Here is a 15,547-nt window from a genome sequence, read left to right on the forward strand (position 1 = left end):
GGTCATAGCCTCAGGCTGTGAAGTAAAACACATAACCCATGGATATGGACCTGTATTAGGGATCTTATCGCATGTTAACCCACGGTGATAGCATCAGGCATTGCAGTTAAATACACAGAACCAACGGTTAAAGTTTTTTTTAGAATTTTTTATCGCAAAATGACCCATCTTGATAACCTATGGCTGTGCAGTAAAACACACACAACCCACAGTAATAATAGACATTGAAAAGGGTCTCATCGCAAGTTAACCCTCAGTGACAGCCCCAGTCAGTCCAGTAAACACACAATACTAAGTGATATGAGTTTAAATGGGGGGTCTTTGTCGCACTTTGACCAACGGTCATAGCCTCAGGCAGTGCAGCAAACACACGCAACCCACGGTGATAAGCTTTAGGAGGTTTTTTATCCCAAGTTGACCCATGGTGTTAGCTTCAGGCAGTGCAGGAAAAAACACCCAACCCACGGTAATAGGCCTGTTAAAGGGTTCTTATCGCATATTAACCAACGATGACAGCCTCAGGGATTGCAGTTAAACACACACAACCCAGATGATAGGCCTGTTAAAGTGTTGTGAGTGCATATAAACTCAAGGTGATAGCCTCAGGCAGTGCAGTCAAAGACACACAACCTGCGATGATAGGCCTTTTAGAGGTTTTTTTATCGTAATTTGACCCACGGTGATAGTTTCTGGCAGTGCAGTAAAATACACACAACCTATGGTGTTAGGCCTTTAAGAGGGTTCTTATCGCAAGTTGACCCAAGATGACAGTCTTAGTCAGTGCAATAAACACACCCAACCCATGGTGATAAGCCTTATAGATGTTACTTATCCCAAGGTGACTCACCCTTTTAGCCTCAGGCTGTACAGTATAACAAACACAACCCACAGGGATAGGCCTGTTTGAGGTTTCTTATCGCAATTTGACCCACGGTGACACCCCTGCAGTGCAGTTAACACACACAACCCACGGTGATATGCCTTTTAGAGGGGTTTTGTCGCAAATTGACCCACGGTTATATCCCCATGCAGTCCAGTTAAACACACACAACACGCGATGATAGGCCTTTTAGAAGTTTCTTATCGCATGTTGACCCACAGTTATAGCCCCAGGCAGTGAAGTAAAACACACACAACTCACAATTATTGGCCTTTTACTGGCTTCTTATTGCAAGTTTACATATGGTGATAGCCTCAGGCAGTGCAGTAAAAACACAACATTGGTGATATGCCTTTAAGCGGGTTCTTAATAAAGTTGACCCAAAGTCAGGCAGTGCAGTAAAACACACATACCCAAGATGACAGCCCTTTTAGAGGTTTCTTATCGCAAGTTGACACACAGTTAAAGCGCCAGGCAGTGCAGTAAAACACACTCCACCCACGATGGTAGGCCTTTTAGAGGTTTCTTATTGCATGTTGACCCACGGTTATAGTCTCATGCTGTACAGTAAATCACATACAACCCACGATGATAGGCTTTTTAGAGGTTTCTTATCGCAAAATGACCAAGGGTTATAACCTCAAACAGCGCAGTAAAACACACACAACCTACGATTATAGGCTTTTAAGAGGGTTCTTACGCAAGATGACCCACGGTGAAACAGTAAAACACATACAACCCATTGTGATAGGCCTTTTATATGGTTCAAATCGCAAGTTGGCCCACGGTGATATACTCAGCCAGTGAAGTAGAACACATACAACCGACGATGGCAGGCCTTTTAGAAATTTCTTATCGCATGTTCACCCACGGTGGTAGCCTCAGGCAGTGCAGTAAAACACACAAAGCACAGAGTTATTGGCCTTTTAGAGTGTTCTTATCGCAGGTTAACTACAGTGATAGCCTCATGCAGTGCACGAAAACCCACACCACCCACTGTGAGGGTTCTATGTCATGTTGACTTACGGTGATAGCCTCAGGTTTTGCAGTAGAACACACACCACCCACGTTTATAGGCCTTTTAGAGGTTTCTTATGTCATGTTGACTTACGGTGGTAGCCTCATGCAGTACAGTAACACACATACACAACTCACAGTTATTGGCCTTTAAGAGGTTATTATCGCAGGTGTTTCCCACAGTGATAGCCTCAGGTCATGCAGTAAAACACACAGAACCAAAGTTGATAGGCCTAAGAGGTTTCTAATCGCATGTTGACCCACGTTGATAGCCTCAGGCAATGCAGTAAAATACACATCACCCACGGTGATAACCTCAGACAGGACAATAAAACACACACAACTCACAGATTTTGGCTTTTTAGTGAGTTCTTATCGCAAGTTTACCCACGGTGATAGCTAAGGCTGTACAGTAAAACACACACATGATACTAGTAGGCCTTTTAGTGGTTTTTATCGCAAAATGACCCGCATGTTGACTCGGTGACAGCCTCAGTCAGTACAGTAAACACACGCAACCCCCGGTGATACTAGTAGGCCTTTTAGTGGTTTTTTATCGCAAAATGACCCGCATGTTGACTCGGTGACAGCCTCAGTCAATACAGTAAACACACGCAACCCACCGTGAAAGGGCTTTTAGAGGGTTCTTATTGCAAGAGGCCCGAGGTGTAAACCACAGGCAATGCAGTAAAACACTCACAACTCACGGTGATAGACCTTTCAGAGGGTTCCAATTGCAAGGGGCCCGAGGTGTAAACCACAGGCGATGCAGTAAACACACACACACAACTCACGGTGATTTTCCTTTTAGAGGGTCCTAATCGCAAGTTTTGTCGCAGGTTTACCCACGGTGATAGCCTCAGGCAGTGCAGTAAAACAGACACATCCCACGGTGATGGGCCATTTAGGGGGTACATATAAAAATAGCACGGACTCATATAAACTTTGCGTTAGATATTTAATATTTCAAAGTTTAAGTTGATTAACCGTTCTATATCAAGCTTTAGGGTCACTTAGAATATGGGATTTTAAACAAAGAACATAAACTGAAATACTAAAAATGATATGATAAATGAATTGTTAATATGTATATCTTAAAATAATGATAACATAGAAATTTACTCAGAATTACATTGGAATTCGATTTTCGCGCGATTCCTTGACGAAATTGAACATTGCGTTGCAACGATTTTCGTTTAATTTGGTAATAAAGCACAACAAATTATTGTTTTAGAAAGATAGGTTGAGGGAAAGACTTCAAATTTACACCCCAGTTATTGGCCAAGATCTCCACCAATTGGTATACAAATCTCTGAAAAATAATGTCAGTCCCGATTTATAAAATAAATCTCCGTAGAGTCCCTTTATAAAACAATTCAAATTTCACTGGAATGTAGCTTTTTATTTGTATTCCGCCTTTAAAGTTAGATTTATAAATAAACATGATTTGTGTATGGGAGTTTGTCCAGTAGTATTGATAAGACACACAGCAGTTACTATTAAATATTTCTATTTAATGTCGGACTTATTGAAGTGCTTGTTACCGACGTTTTGACATGGCAATGTATTTGAATTTGTTGTATAGTAGAACGAGATGCAGATTCTTATTTGTTAAGTTCTCTTGTCCTTTATTATATCCAGACGCTGTTGCGTCTTTTAGTATAATTGTCTATTATCCTTAGCCAGTCGGTGATATGTTCTTGCGGCAAGTAATTGTCCTAACCCCAGACGCCTTTTTACAATAATTAGTGTACTTGTGTTATGAAGATGTCTTTTTTAGGAAGAATCCTGCAGAGAACGTGTTCAAAAGAAGTCTCATGCAATTTTACTGTTTCTTGGGAATTTGACTTTAATGAAGATGTACATTATTAAAAGCTTCATTTTCTTCTTCTCTTCTTTAACGTTTCTAGATTTCTGTGTTATATGAATGGCTTTTGCTTAAACCGTTTTATTTAACCTTTGAATTGTTAGTCAAGATGAATATAATTTCGCATAAAAATCATTCGAACGGAAGAGGGATTCGAAGTAAGAATCTACCTGCTTGGCAACAAAAGCCAAAATTTAACGTCCTATTGATATATAAATCAGAACTAAATGCGATAGGTAAGCCGTCTCTGTTCTTTCCATAGATTTAATCATTTTTAAGTTCCGGTTTTTAATACCAAGCTTGCAAATTTCATTTGATTTTTATATGTCTTTATGTCAGCAAGGAATTTAGAAATTACAAAGAATGTACATATTAAATAGTCCTTAAATTAAGCGCAGATGTTGAAAATTATCAATAAAATATATCGATAGTAAAACTGTTATAAATGTCTGACAGGAACTGACTTATGGACAGAGAAAATTGACATTTTAATCCAACTTTAAATGCAATGGTTGCTATTTTAAGATAGATGCTGTTTTATTTTATCACTATTAAATGATAGCTAAAAACAAAAACAAAATAAATGTTTATTAACTTACTTATAGCTTTAGTCATACAATATTTTCAAAATAATTGTAACAATCGAAAAACAGCTGGTAAATTTACGTTAATAGTAAATACTTTTCAACAGAAGATTAACAAAATCTAACCACAACGCATTTAGACGGTAAACGAACAAGCATTTATGTGTTTCGAACATATTCACGCTATATAACAATTAAAGAAAGACGCCAAGAATAAGCAAATATTGTTGAATGTGTGTACTGCTAGTATAACAGGCATTCAAATAAATAAGGTAAATAACCAATAAAATGCCGATCATTAAATACTTTTCTGTACAAAGTGACCTCACGTGGTCAAAATATGTTGCATGTAATAACACGAAAAATTAAATATGATTTAAAATTACTTTTGTAAAAGATGAAATACAAAACGACTTTATTTTTAAATACGATTGTTTTGCAAAGTTTTCTTATTGAAATTACAACGTTAAAGTCAATTTTTGTTCAGTTTTCCAGTGTTGTATATACACATATGACAATGACTGAAACATTAGTTGTTAATCGTACTTTGCACTACAATAGTGTATTATAACCATGTCTTTATATATAAAAACACATTTTGATGAGTATATTTGGTGTTCGAATACCGACAAAAATGAGAATGTCTTTAGGCAAACTAAGTATAATCACTATTATTTCTATTTATCAAGCTAATGAGCTTAATGTTTGAATATACACATACTTGTAAAAAGTTTCATAAATGTCCATGTCTTTGTTATGGAGACAATAATTTCAAAAGATTGTCCGTATCATGTCTACAATAGCGGACAAACACATTGAACAACTAGAATCATTCCGAGATAATATCTAAATATAGAAGGCAACGTTTGCATAAACATATTTTTTAATTAATTATGTATGGTCTAAGTCGTGTCCTGTTATATGTCTAATTAATATCACGAATTATACTTTATTTTCAGGAAAAATAATAAGCATTTATTTTTTCTGGAATTATTGTTTAAGCGGTTTAGTAATTTAGCGATTTCGTAATTTATGAAACAATATGACTGTACAACAGCAGAGGATCAACTCTTTAATCATACGGTAAGCTGGGATTGATGATATATGTCATATGTTGCCGTTCAGATCCAAATATGCGCTCCGGGAGGAACCCAACCATAGACGTTAACTCGGTAATCATCGTTACCGCCCAATGGTCGGGTCCCCAAGAGACGATTATTCCGATTCGAACAGCGAAGTATTTTCTCTTTTATATTTTCCCATATTCCATCATATTTCTTATTCCTTACCTAAAAAAGAGATAATGCCCATCCAAGGGTATATAGTGAGTGAACGAGTAAAAATCAAAACAAGTTTTCATTTTGCCGTAATTCCTTTTAATTTGATAATTAAGTTCGCATAAACAATAAATAACGCACAGATCTAAACGAAATTTCTGTACATTTCCATTAGAATTTATCTATAACGCTTAGTTTATAAAAAGAGTGGGGCAGTCTTTTTAAATTTTAGGCAGATTTATAATTTTATCCAAAACATTTTCCAATATCAACTGTTGGTCAAACACTATTTTGACAGTCAATCTTTTGGAATATAAAGTCAATTCAGCTCAACTTTACTATGAAAATATGACTATAATGTCACTTTAATAAAACAATTTTTTATGGAAATTTATATCATTACACCAGTATATATTTTCTTTCAAAAGCGTATGAACTCACAACTTCATTCATAACGACTAAATAACGTCATCCTAAGCATGCCATTGTGTAGGCCGCCACTCATCTGGCACCTGACTCATCTGAAATATCTGGCATGCGTAAAACTAACGGACACAACAGTCTGATGTGCAAGGAAAATATTGCAAAACACATTAGCAAGCATTTAGCAAAAACATATATGAAAGGCAAATGGGAAAAAGCTATCAGGACAATACAATGTGCGTAAAGGTTTGAAGATGTATAATCATATGCATGTACCTTAAAAAGGCAGTTAAAATTGCCATATTAAAAGTCAGACATTAACAATTTAGTAAGTTGGGAAAATATTGGAGGTGATTTAAACAACATCACATTTCTTTGTGTTAACATTATTATTTCATGTTTTGCATGATTTAACGTCGCACCAACACTGTTATGATTATATTTGTCCAACTGCACAGGTTGGAAAAGATCTCGGGTACCCGCAGGCATTATTACAGGCAGAATCGGCATCTGTTTAACCACCGACGCTCCGTATATCTCCTCGATAGCTCCCTCCAGTGACGAAACTCAAAGCCCCTTGCGATATTCCAATCCGCAGCGTTGGGGGCAAGTGGTTTGAAGTCAACAGCCTGTTCAGAAAAACAAATGAAAACCAAGGTGTTCAGATTATTCATGCTACATTGTATTAATGTTTTAAATCCTTTTTCAGTTTTGATTTTACTCGCTCATTCACTCACTTCTGAACTCACAAACCCACACACACACTCACTCACTCACTCACTCATCAACCCATTCACTTACTTACTTATAAGAACCACGAAATCGTGCATGTTACATTATTTTATTCCTTAGGTTTCTCAACAACAGCCATTCATAACAATCTGGGTATATTTTTTTATGATTTGCGAACTTTGCTAAGTTTAGGAAGAACGGAAATAAAAAATATTTACATGTTTTTTATTTAAAGTCTGTGCTACACATGTAACAACGTGCATTTTCAATTAAATTGTAGTAATAAGCACGATGAATTTCTTCTACCTTAACATAGTATAAAGTAATAAAAAAGATATTTTCTGAAAATGCGGACAAACTCATATCAAATTAAATATTCTAGGTGAAAGTTTATAAATTATGAAATTTACCACAATAAAATTTTATTCCCTGTTTGTTAATTTAAAGAAATCATGCTTGTTTAGAATCGTTCAATACATATTGTCTCGACGATATCCTGTTATTTGTCTATTGCATGTCCTTATGTATGCTTTATCCGCAGGATTAAAGTTATGTAACATACATTTTACAGCAATTTATTTAGTTTAGCGATTAGCAGTTTAATAAGACAAATATACCAAACTGTAAAACGAGCTGCAGGAAATTAATCTCCTACATAAAGCTCAGTCTCAGATACACTTGGCATGTAATAAAAAGCTATATATTAGAACATGTAATGATATCGATATAATCTTTTTAAGGACACTAACTGTTTGAATTAAGAGGTTACAAACTTATTCATGCATTGGAAAGTCATGCGAAAGTATGCAAGTTGTATATTACATTGTCTGTTTTTCAAATGTTATATACTCGTATTTATGAGTTAATGGGACTCCATAAAAAAAATTTGACAGGAAAATAATGGAAATATTTTTCGAAACGTGTGTGTCATTTATTATAGGTCTATCGTGAGCCGGCTTATGATGTATGCATGTTTAAATTCTTTATTTACATGTATTTCTTGTTATTTTGTTATTCTATGAATACATATATACTTGACGTAGAAAAACTAGAAAATCTAACAATGTTATTATTTTTTTAAGCATATCTTAAAAACAGGAAAGTTAAAACAAAGGTCTACGTATTTTCCTGAACACTAATCGTACTAAAATTGTGTATGCAAAATTTTAGATCATTTTCTAACTGTGTTGTCCCAGAATAATCATTTTAAAGAGCAAATGAACGGAACGTGCAACGATTTGCTCAACATCGTTCAAAAACTCACTTCTAGTACTATCTTAATAATTTGAAAACAAATATGTTAACGTATAAGTAAATGTGGATTCAAGATTAAAAAATCTTAATCTGAATATCACTGTTGCACATGAGTGTCATGTATTGGCCATTTTGATAAATAACCAAGAAGCGACAATCCGTTTTTCCATACGTATTGCTTTCTTGTTCAATAATAGCAATTTGTACCAAATTTATGACCAAGCAGTTCATGTCACATTCACAGAGCAATTTCTTGGTCTGGACAAACCTATTTAGCACAGTGTAAATAATCTGGAATTACTTTCCCGATGAGGAAAAAATCGTGCAATATGTGCTGCCAAGCGACACGTAATTTATAGACACTGTTTGTCAGACAGAAGCCTTTTTTACATGCAATGCTAATGATCAAGTTTTGTTATCAATTATTTTGAGGCAAAGATATCTTATAATTAAAAATATAAATAGTCTTTCGCGTATTATAGAATATATTTATTAGTATAATAGTTATTTTCCGTTTCGTGCATTAGGAAAAGTGCATTCTTGATATTGTCCGTTTACATTATTTTTGTATGGAATCTAGTCTAGTACTGTCATGCTTAAAGACTTTAGTAATTTCATTGAATAGTTAGCTTTGAAACATAATTTGCAAAAACAGTTTTGCATATTTATTGTACAATTCTGTATATACTGCAGTGATTTTATATTATTATGTCCGAAACAAAAGACCACAAAGAATTAACATTTCCATTACCAAGAAAACGAAATGCCTTAAATTGTGAAATTGATCTTTTGAGGTTAACATAGTGAACATATCAAAAGTTGATATAAATTGAACAAGATACAATGTGCACGATTAATATTATTCAATGTTTAAATTTCAGTGTACACACAATTATCACCATTAAAAAATATTTTCAATTAACTCTATTTTGAAAGATTTAAAAAAGCCATTAGACAAAGGGTTTCCTTTTTTGTGTCGCCTCTACGGAGTAGTGGCGACATATAGGGATCACTTCTCCGTCGTCTGTCTGTCCGTCTGTCCGTCTGTCCGTCTGTCTGTCTGTCTGTCTGTCCGTCTGTCCGTCCGTCCGTCACAAAACTTGTCCGGACTACTCCTCATAAACTACTGGTGCAATTTCATCCAAACTTTACAGGAATGATCAGTACCAAGTCTAGTTGTGCATATTGTCAGGATTTTCCGGTTCAATGATTTTTGTCAGAGTTATGGCCCTTTAATAATTTTTAATTTTAAAGTTTGTCCGGACCACTTCTCTTATACCACTAATGCAATTTCAATGAAACTTTACAGGATTGATCTGTAGCTCAAGTCCTTGCGCATATTGCACGGGTTTTCCGGTTGAATGATTTTTGGCCGAGTTATGGCCCTTTGATAAAAAGGTTTCTTTTTCTGTGTGTTGCCAGATACACAAGAGCTTGTCCGGACTACTCCTCATAAACTACTGGTGCAATTTCATCCAAACTTTACACGAATGATCAGTACCAAGTCTAGTTGTGCATATTGTCAGCATTTTCCGGTTCAATGATTTTTGTTTGAGTTATGGCCCTTTAAAAATTTTTATTTTTAAAGTTTGTCCAGACTACTTCTCTTATACCACTTATGCAATTTCAATGAAACTTTACAGGATTGATCTGTAGCTCAAGTCCTTGCGCATATTGCACGAGTTTTCCGGTTGAATGATTTTTGGCTGAGTTATGGCCCTTTGATAAAAAGGTGTTTTTTTCTGTGTGTTGCCAGATACGCAAAAGCTTGTCCGGACTACTCCTCATAAACTACTGGTGCAATTTTATCCAAACTTTACAGGAATGATCAGTACAAAGTTGTTAGTCTAGTTGTGCACTGTCCGTCTGTCTGTCCGTCTGTCACAAAATTTGTCCCAACATGAAATTGGCCATCATGAGGCGACACATGTGATTACTGATCGCTCTTGTTGTATAATTGATATATTTACATTATTGACAAACGGTATAAAATGGTAATTGTTTAATTCTTATAAGTAAAGAGTTGATATGACAATGTTTAACTCAAATAGTCTAAGTAAAAACAATATTCTATTTTAATTTAATGTATTATTCAGCTTATATGTTAGAGGGATATTTCACAAAGAATATTACAGTTGCACAGCCTCAGGAATCACAATGTCGAATTTCATATTGCTTCTCATAACAAAGCTTTATACAGATATCAATAAATTGATGATTTTCTTTAGTTTATACCCGTTTTAAATATTTGTTAAACAATTGGTCAGTATTTAAACAGATAAAGTCTTATCACATATTACCTTAAAAGTTAGTGCTTACGACCTGTTGATTCCCAAAATCTACATACACTGATAACCCAAGAAATATCATTTTATTGATCATTATTAATCAATAACCTAGGAGTGTTTTTATTTACATGACCTATTGCAAACGTCCCTCCGATCATTTTTTTTCTTCGAAGACAGTCTTATATTTCTTATGTGTCAACATTCTATGATCAATATTAAATGGCAGAATGTAAACTGGAAATGATTAAAGTTGTTTCATAGTTTCGAAATATTTCTCACTCATACAAACTTAGCATTTTTAAGGAATGTGTTGTTTTTCATTTGTAAATAACGCTATATCTTTTCTTTTGTACTTTCAAAACAACACTTTTTGATTAATATTTGACTACAACTTATATTGATAGGTGACACACTTGATTGAAAATATATCCATTGAAAATTTATAATTAATATTTCTGAGGATGCAGTGATATATACTTTGCATCTTTAAAAAATGGCAATAAATTAATGAATGAAATATATATTTATAGTTATTTTCAATGTTAATCTTAAAGAAATATGTTTTGTAGATGGGCATCCTGATATATAAAGGAAAAAAGTATCACACTAATATTTAAACCAGGTATAATTAATGGTTTGTAAAACTTCGTTATTATTTTAATTGTCACCATATTTGACTGACTCTTCGGTCACTTCTTCAATGATATAAGTCCCACGTTTTTATATCATAAACATGACAGTAAATTCATGTATTATATTAAAAATGCTTTCGCTTAATAATCTCTAGATATAATTTTTTAATAAAAAGAGTTATTAAAAATTAATATTATATCTTCGAGATAAAACCACTCCAACCTCCCCCGATTATCAATGTTTCGTCACTATTGACTTTATTGTGAATTTTGACGAAAGACAAATATATAACAATACATCAATACGCTGTTAGCTTCAAGTTGTCACGTTTTCTTTAGAGATAAACATCACGTGTATTAACGGGAAAAAAGACAAAACACAAAATAAAAATTGGATACTTAGAACGTAAATTGTTCATTTTTTAATTAAAATACGACAAAAGAAGTCTGAAATGGTGTTTTACACTATACATAGGTGCTGGGGGAGGGGTCTAAGAAATGTTGATTTTTTAAATAAAAAAATCTTGGCAAATTTAAGCTATTTTTATCGTGTTCATCATTCTCAAGGAAGCGACTTTAAAATTTCACTTCCAAGACTATTAATTTCAATTTTAGTCCAAAATACAAACAAACGAACGTATCAACGTTAATTAGTCAGCCAACCTTAGAATACACACATGTTTCTCTCGCAAGCAACTCTGTGCAATCAGACATCAATAATTAATTCAACCAAAAAACAAAAGAAATGTTCTGTAATCAGCTCTTTAGACATTTAATATTTAAGTTGATACACTTGATACACCAAATCCAAAAAACATATCGTGAAGAACATGCGGTACGCATTTAGGTACTCTAATCTAAAACATATGTTATACAAACGTTAAACAAATGTATGATAATAATTTAGCTATCATCGACTATGTATATGTGCACAGTTACTGCTGTTTTATTTTGTCTTATACCATTCCTCATATAATAACCGGATTGGAAAGATGAATAGCTTATTGTTTTGTTTTCTCCTTATTGGATTTAATTCTGTTATGTCCGAAGAACCGTTGAACCCTCAATTAGAGGGTCGATGGCTCGAAAAAATATCTAAATTAGAAGTGAAAGTTGACATTATTCAGAATGAGATTGAAATGCGGGATAGACTGATAAAAGATATACTTGTCGACCAAATTGCTGGAATGAAAGCAGCTCTTAGACAAGGTAATCTTCTACTTAAAAAAAATGCATTGGACATTTGATTTAAAAGTTTTATCAGCTAAAATGTAGTAATAAACATACAGCCAAAGCTTCGATAAAATTGTGTTAGCTACACTACAGTTTTGTGTTTACATCAAAAACTTAAGTATTTCAAGAAACTGACACAAATAATGGAACGTATCAAAAGAACAATATAATTATATCTTCTTTCAAAACGCATCTCATACAAAATATTCTTTAACGTGTGTTCTATTTATATTTTAGTGATTCCAATAACTTGTGCTGGATTATCATTCATACAACATTTGATCTCTTTAATAAAATTGGTTCAGGGATCAGAATAAACTCTAGTAAATTTATTTTTCACCATGTTCTTTTCAGAGGCAGATACAAATTCCACTGTTGCCTTTAGTTCAGAAGCTCCAAACCGTACTAAATACAGCACAGGGGATAGATTTGTTTTTAAAAACGCTCTTTTAAATGAAGGGAATGGCTATGACCCATCCACAGGCGAGTTTACTGCGCCAAAAAGCGGCCTTTACCAGTTTTCGGTACACGTATGCAATTCTGGTGGTATGGATGTTGCTTATGCTATAGTCCATGACGATGCCATCATCGCATCAAGTGTTCAAGTCCAACTTTCTGGAAGCAGCTGTTCCTCAGTAAACGCCCTTCGAATGGTGGTTAAAGGACAGAAGGTGTACGTGAAGTGTACTTATTCAACATTGATGCAAGAAGATGAGTGGCGAAGTGAAACGTTCATGGGAATTTTGCTTCATTTGTTTAACTAGATAGAACAATCATTAATTATAGACAATGACTTTCAATGCATAATATTGTGTTATAGGCTTTTGTGTCGCATCAAAAAAATGTTAGGCCATTATGTGCTCGATAAGTTAACATAATAATGATAATTATGGAACTCGCTCTTTTTAAAATTTTGATTTCAAATTGGAAAAAAAATGTATAAATTTCATTATTTAAAAATTTGTATAGACGTGAAGAAACTTATAAATATTGTGATGTATGTAGAAGTCCTTAAAACAAGCACAAAGAACATGCAAATAGTTTTTTTGTTTGAAATAGCGTGTGTGCCTATGTTAATAATGTTTGAACCTTAATGTAAACGATATATTCACTAAGAACAATTACCATTAATTTTATTTCTATATTGCATTCTTTTTGTTTTTGCTTGCTTGTAGTAGTTTGCATTTAGATACACGCATAGTTAAACAAATAAAATTTGATTTTAAATTCTCAAATAAAAAGTACATATATTATTCGTTACATCCACTTAAATATGAATCAGTTGGGCAAGGGCGAACACAATTACACCTTGTTTGATAGGGGCATTGTTGTCTGTGTGACAGACATGGGGTCGATTGCTTCTAAATGTAGTCAATTGAGTTACGATTACATTATACCATTTTCTAAACTTTAATGGATTCAATTACAATCAATTTGCTTTAATTTGTTATTCCCTTAGCATATGGTGGTATATGAAGAAACTTTAAAGCCATACCACTTGATTTAAGTGTAAATAAAATTGAAATAACTACGTTATGTGCTTTATAACAGTAAATCATGAACTGGTTTTACGCTTCGACTGAGTGGTTATACCATTTATCTTCAATAAGGGGGCAGTAAGCTAGTTATAATTGTCAGTTATTGATTTCACAAATACGAATACTTGTTCATATCTTAGTCAGTAGGCTTGTGTATAGTTAAACAGTAAATTAAATAACTCGGTTTTAAATGAAACTTAACAAAAGCAAAACTTTACAATTAAATAAATTTCACCTTAAACTAGTTTAACATATTTCACTTGTGCCTATTGCAGTATTCTTAATATGAAATATTATATTAGCGCACGTACATAATACAACAGTTCCATAATTGAACTTTGTTTCAATGACAAAATAATCAATTTGTAATTGAAATGAAATCGATTGTTACACCACTGATGATAAACATAATATTTACAATTACGATTAAATGTAATTGAGTTTTAAAAAGTAATCAAATACATTCGATTACACGGACAAATTGTAATTAATTGCAATCGATTACGATTACACGATTACGATTACCCCATGTCTGATGTGTGTGTCGTTAATAAAAAGCAATATCTAATGAAATATTTCATTAAAATTATGTTTTGATTGTTTGCAGAAACCAATTAATTCCTTGATAAATTTACAGTAAGGGACAAACACGTGAAAGCTTATAAAATTGAAAGTGTAATTTGAATAATTATGAAGTAACGTTGGTTAAAAGTTTTAATGCTTAGATCTGGGGACAATCTTGTTCAGCAGGCCGAAATTTGAAATTTGAAAATTTGAAATTTTTTAAAGAGGACAATCCAATGACCATTTTTATAGCTTCATAAAAATCGACCCAAAAGTTAAGGAGGGTTATTCTTGTATGGTTTCATCACTATTGGTGTAGGGTTTTATGAAGAGATGTCGTTTAAGTACAAATGTTAACGACGGACGACAGACACTGGTCAGTAGAGTTTAGAAATGAGAGTCCACTGTTCCGTGGGTCATGAAAGTTCCTTTTAGGGGTGGGGGAGGTGGGAGCAAAATATCAAATTGGAAACAATGACGGCAACGTGAAAAGGTATTTTTACCCTTTTCTATGTTAAATATTTCGGTGGCCATAATGTAAATTACTAAATGTTCTTGAAGGTATAACATCTAAAATTTATCGTTGGCTTCCTTAACTTTATTATAATACATTATGCAGCTGATTTATATATTCTGAATTCAAATAGAAACGTCACAGTTTCGTCTTTTAAATCAATGTGTGATGATAATTTATCTCATGGTATATGATAAAATGTTTTCCCATCATAACTGTCTTTTTACTCTTATTTCATTGATTAGCTTATTTATCACAGCGATGAAGAAAATGAAATACAATACATTGGAAATACCTTTTTTGTTATCTATTTTCGATAAAGCGGACTACTTAAGTGTTTTTATCTAATTGACCCAGTTGTCAAAGTCACCTCGACCAATTTATGCTTACTTGAAAATGATTAATTATTGTTTGTGTTCAAAACGCAATCATAAATATTGAGATCATCTTATTTTTCTAATCATCAATTATATAAAATTGAGGAAAGAGACAAATAACTTTGAATTGTAACACAAACCTGAAATTTCTTTTTCACCAGCCAAAGACCGGTCTGTTTTCAGTTTGACTTCCTGTAAAATTTACAAGGAAGAACTGGATATAAGAAGAGTTTTCATTAGTCTTTTTTAAATTATAAAATAAATTTTGCAAATCTCACGGGCAATACTAAAATAAAAAAGATACTTTTTGTCACTCTAAGATAGTTCTAAACTAAAATGTAAAGGGTACTTCTTGTCATTATAAAAA

The 15,547-nt window shown here is 33.4% G+C and overlaps 1 protein-coding gene across 1 annotated transcript; it reads left to right on the forward strand.

The window, feature by feature from the left end:
• The first annotated feature begins 11,861 nt into the window (after positions 1-11,861).
• LOC132725454 (cerebellin-1-like) lies at positions 11,862-14,703 on the forward strand. The gene is made up of 2 exons (XM_060710592.1): positions 11,862-12,163; positions 12,542-14,703. Exons 1-2 carry the CDS (start codon positions 11,947-11,949, stop codon positions 12,949-12,951), a joined length of 627 nt encoding a protein of 208 aa, XP_060566575.1. The 5' UTR covers positions 11,862-11,946; the 3' UTR covers positions 12,952-14,703.
• Positions 14,704-15,547: the final 844 nt, after the last annotated feature.

The sequence above is a fragment of the Ruditapes philippinarum genome, unplaced genomic scaffold, assembly GCF_026571515.1.
Source record: "Ruditapes philippinarum isolate M1 unplaced genomic scaffold, ASM2657151v2 ctg776_1_1_1_1, whole genome shotgun sequence".
In the NCBI taxonomy this organism is placed as follows: domain Eukaryota; kingdom Metazoa; phylum Mollusca; class Bivalvia; order Venerida; family Veneridae; genus Ruditapes; species Ruditapes philippinarum.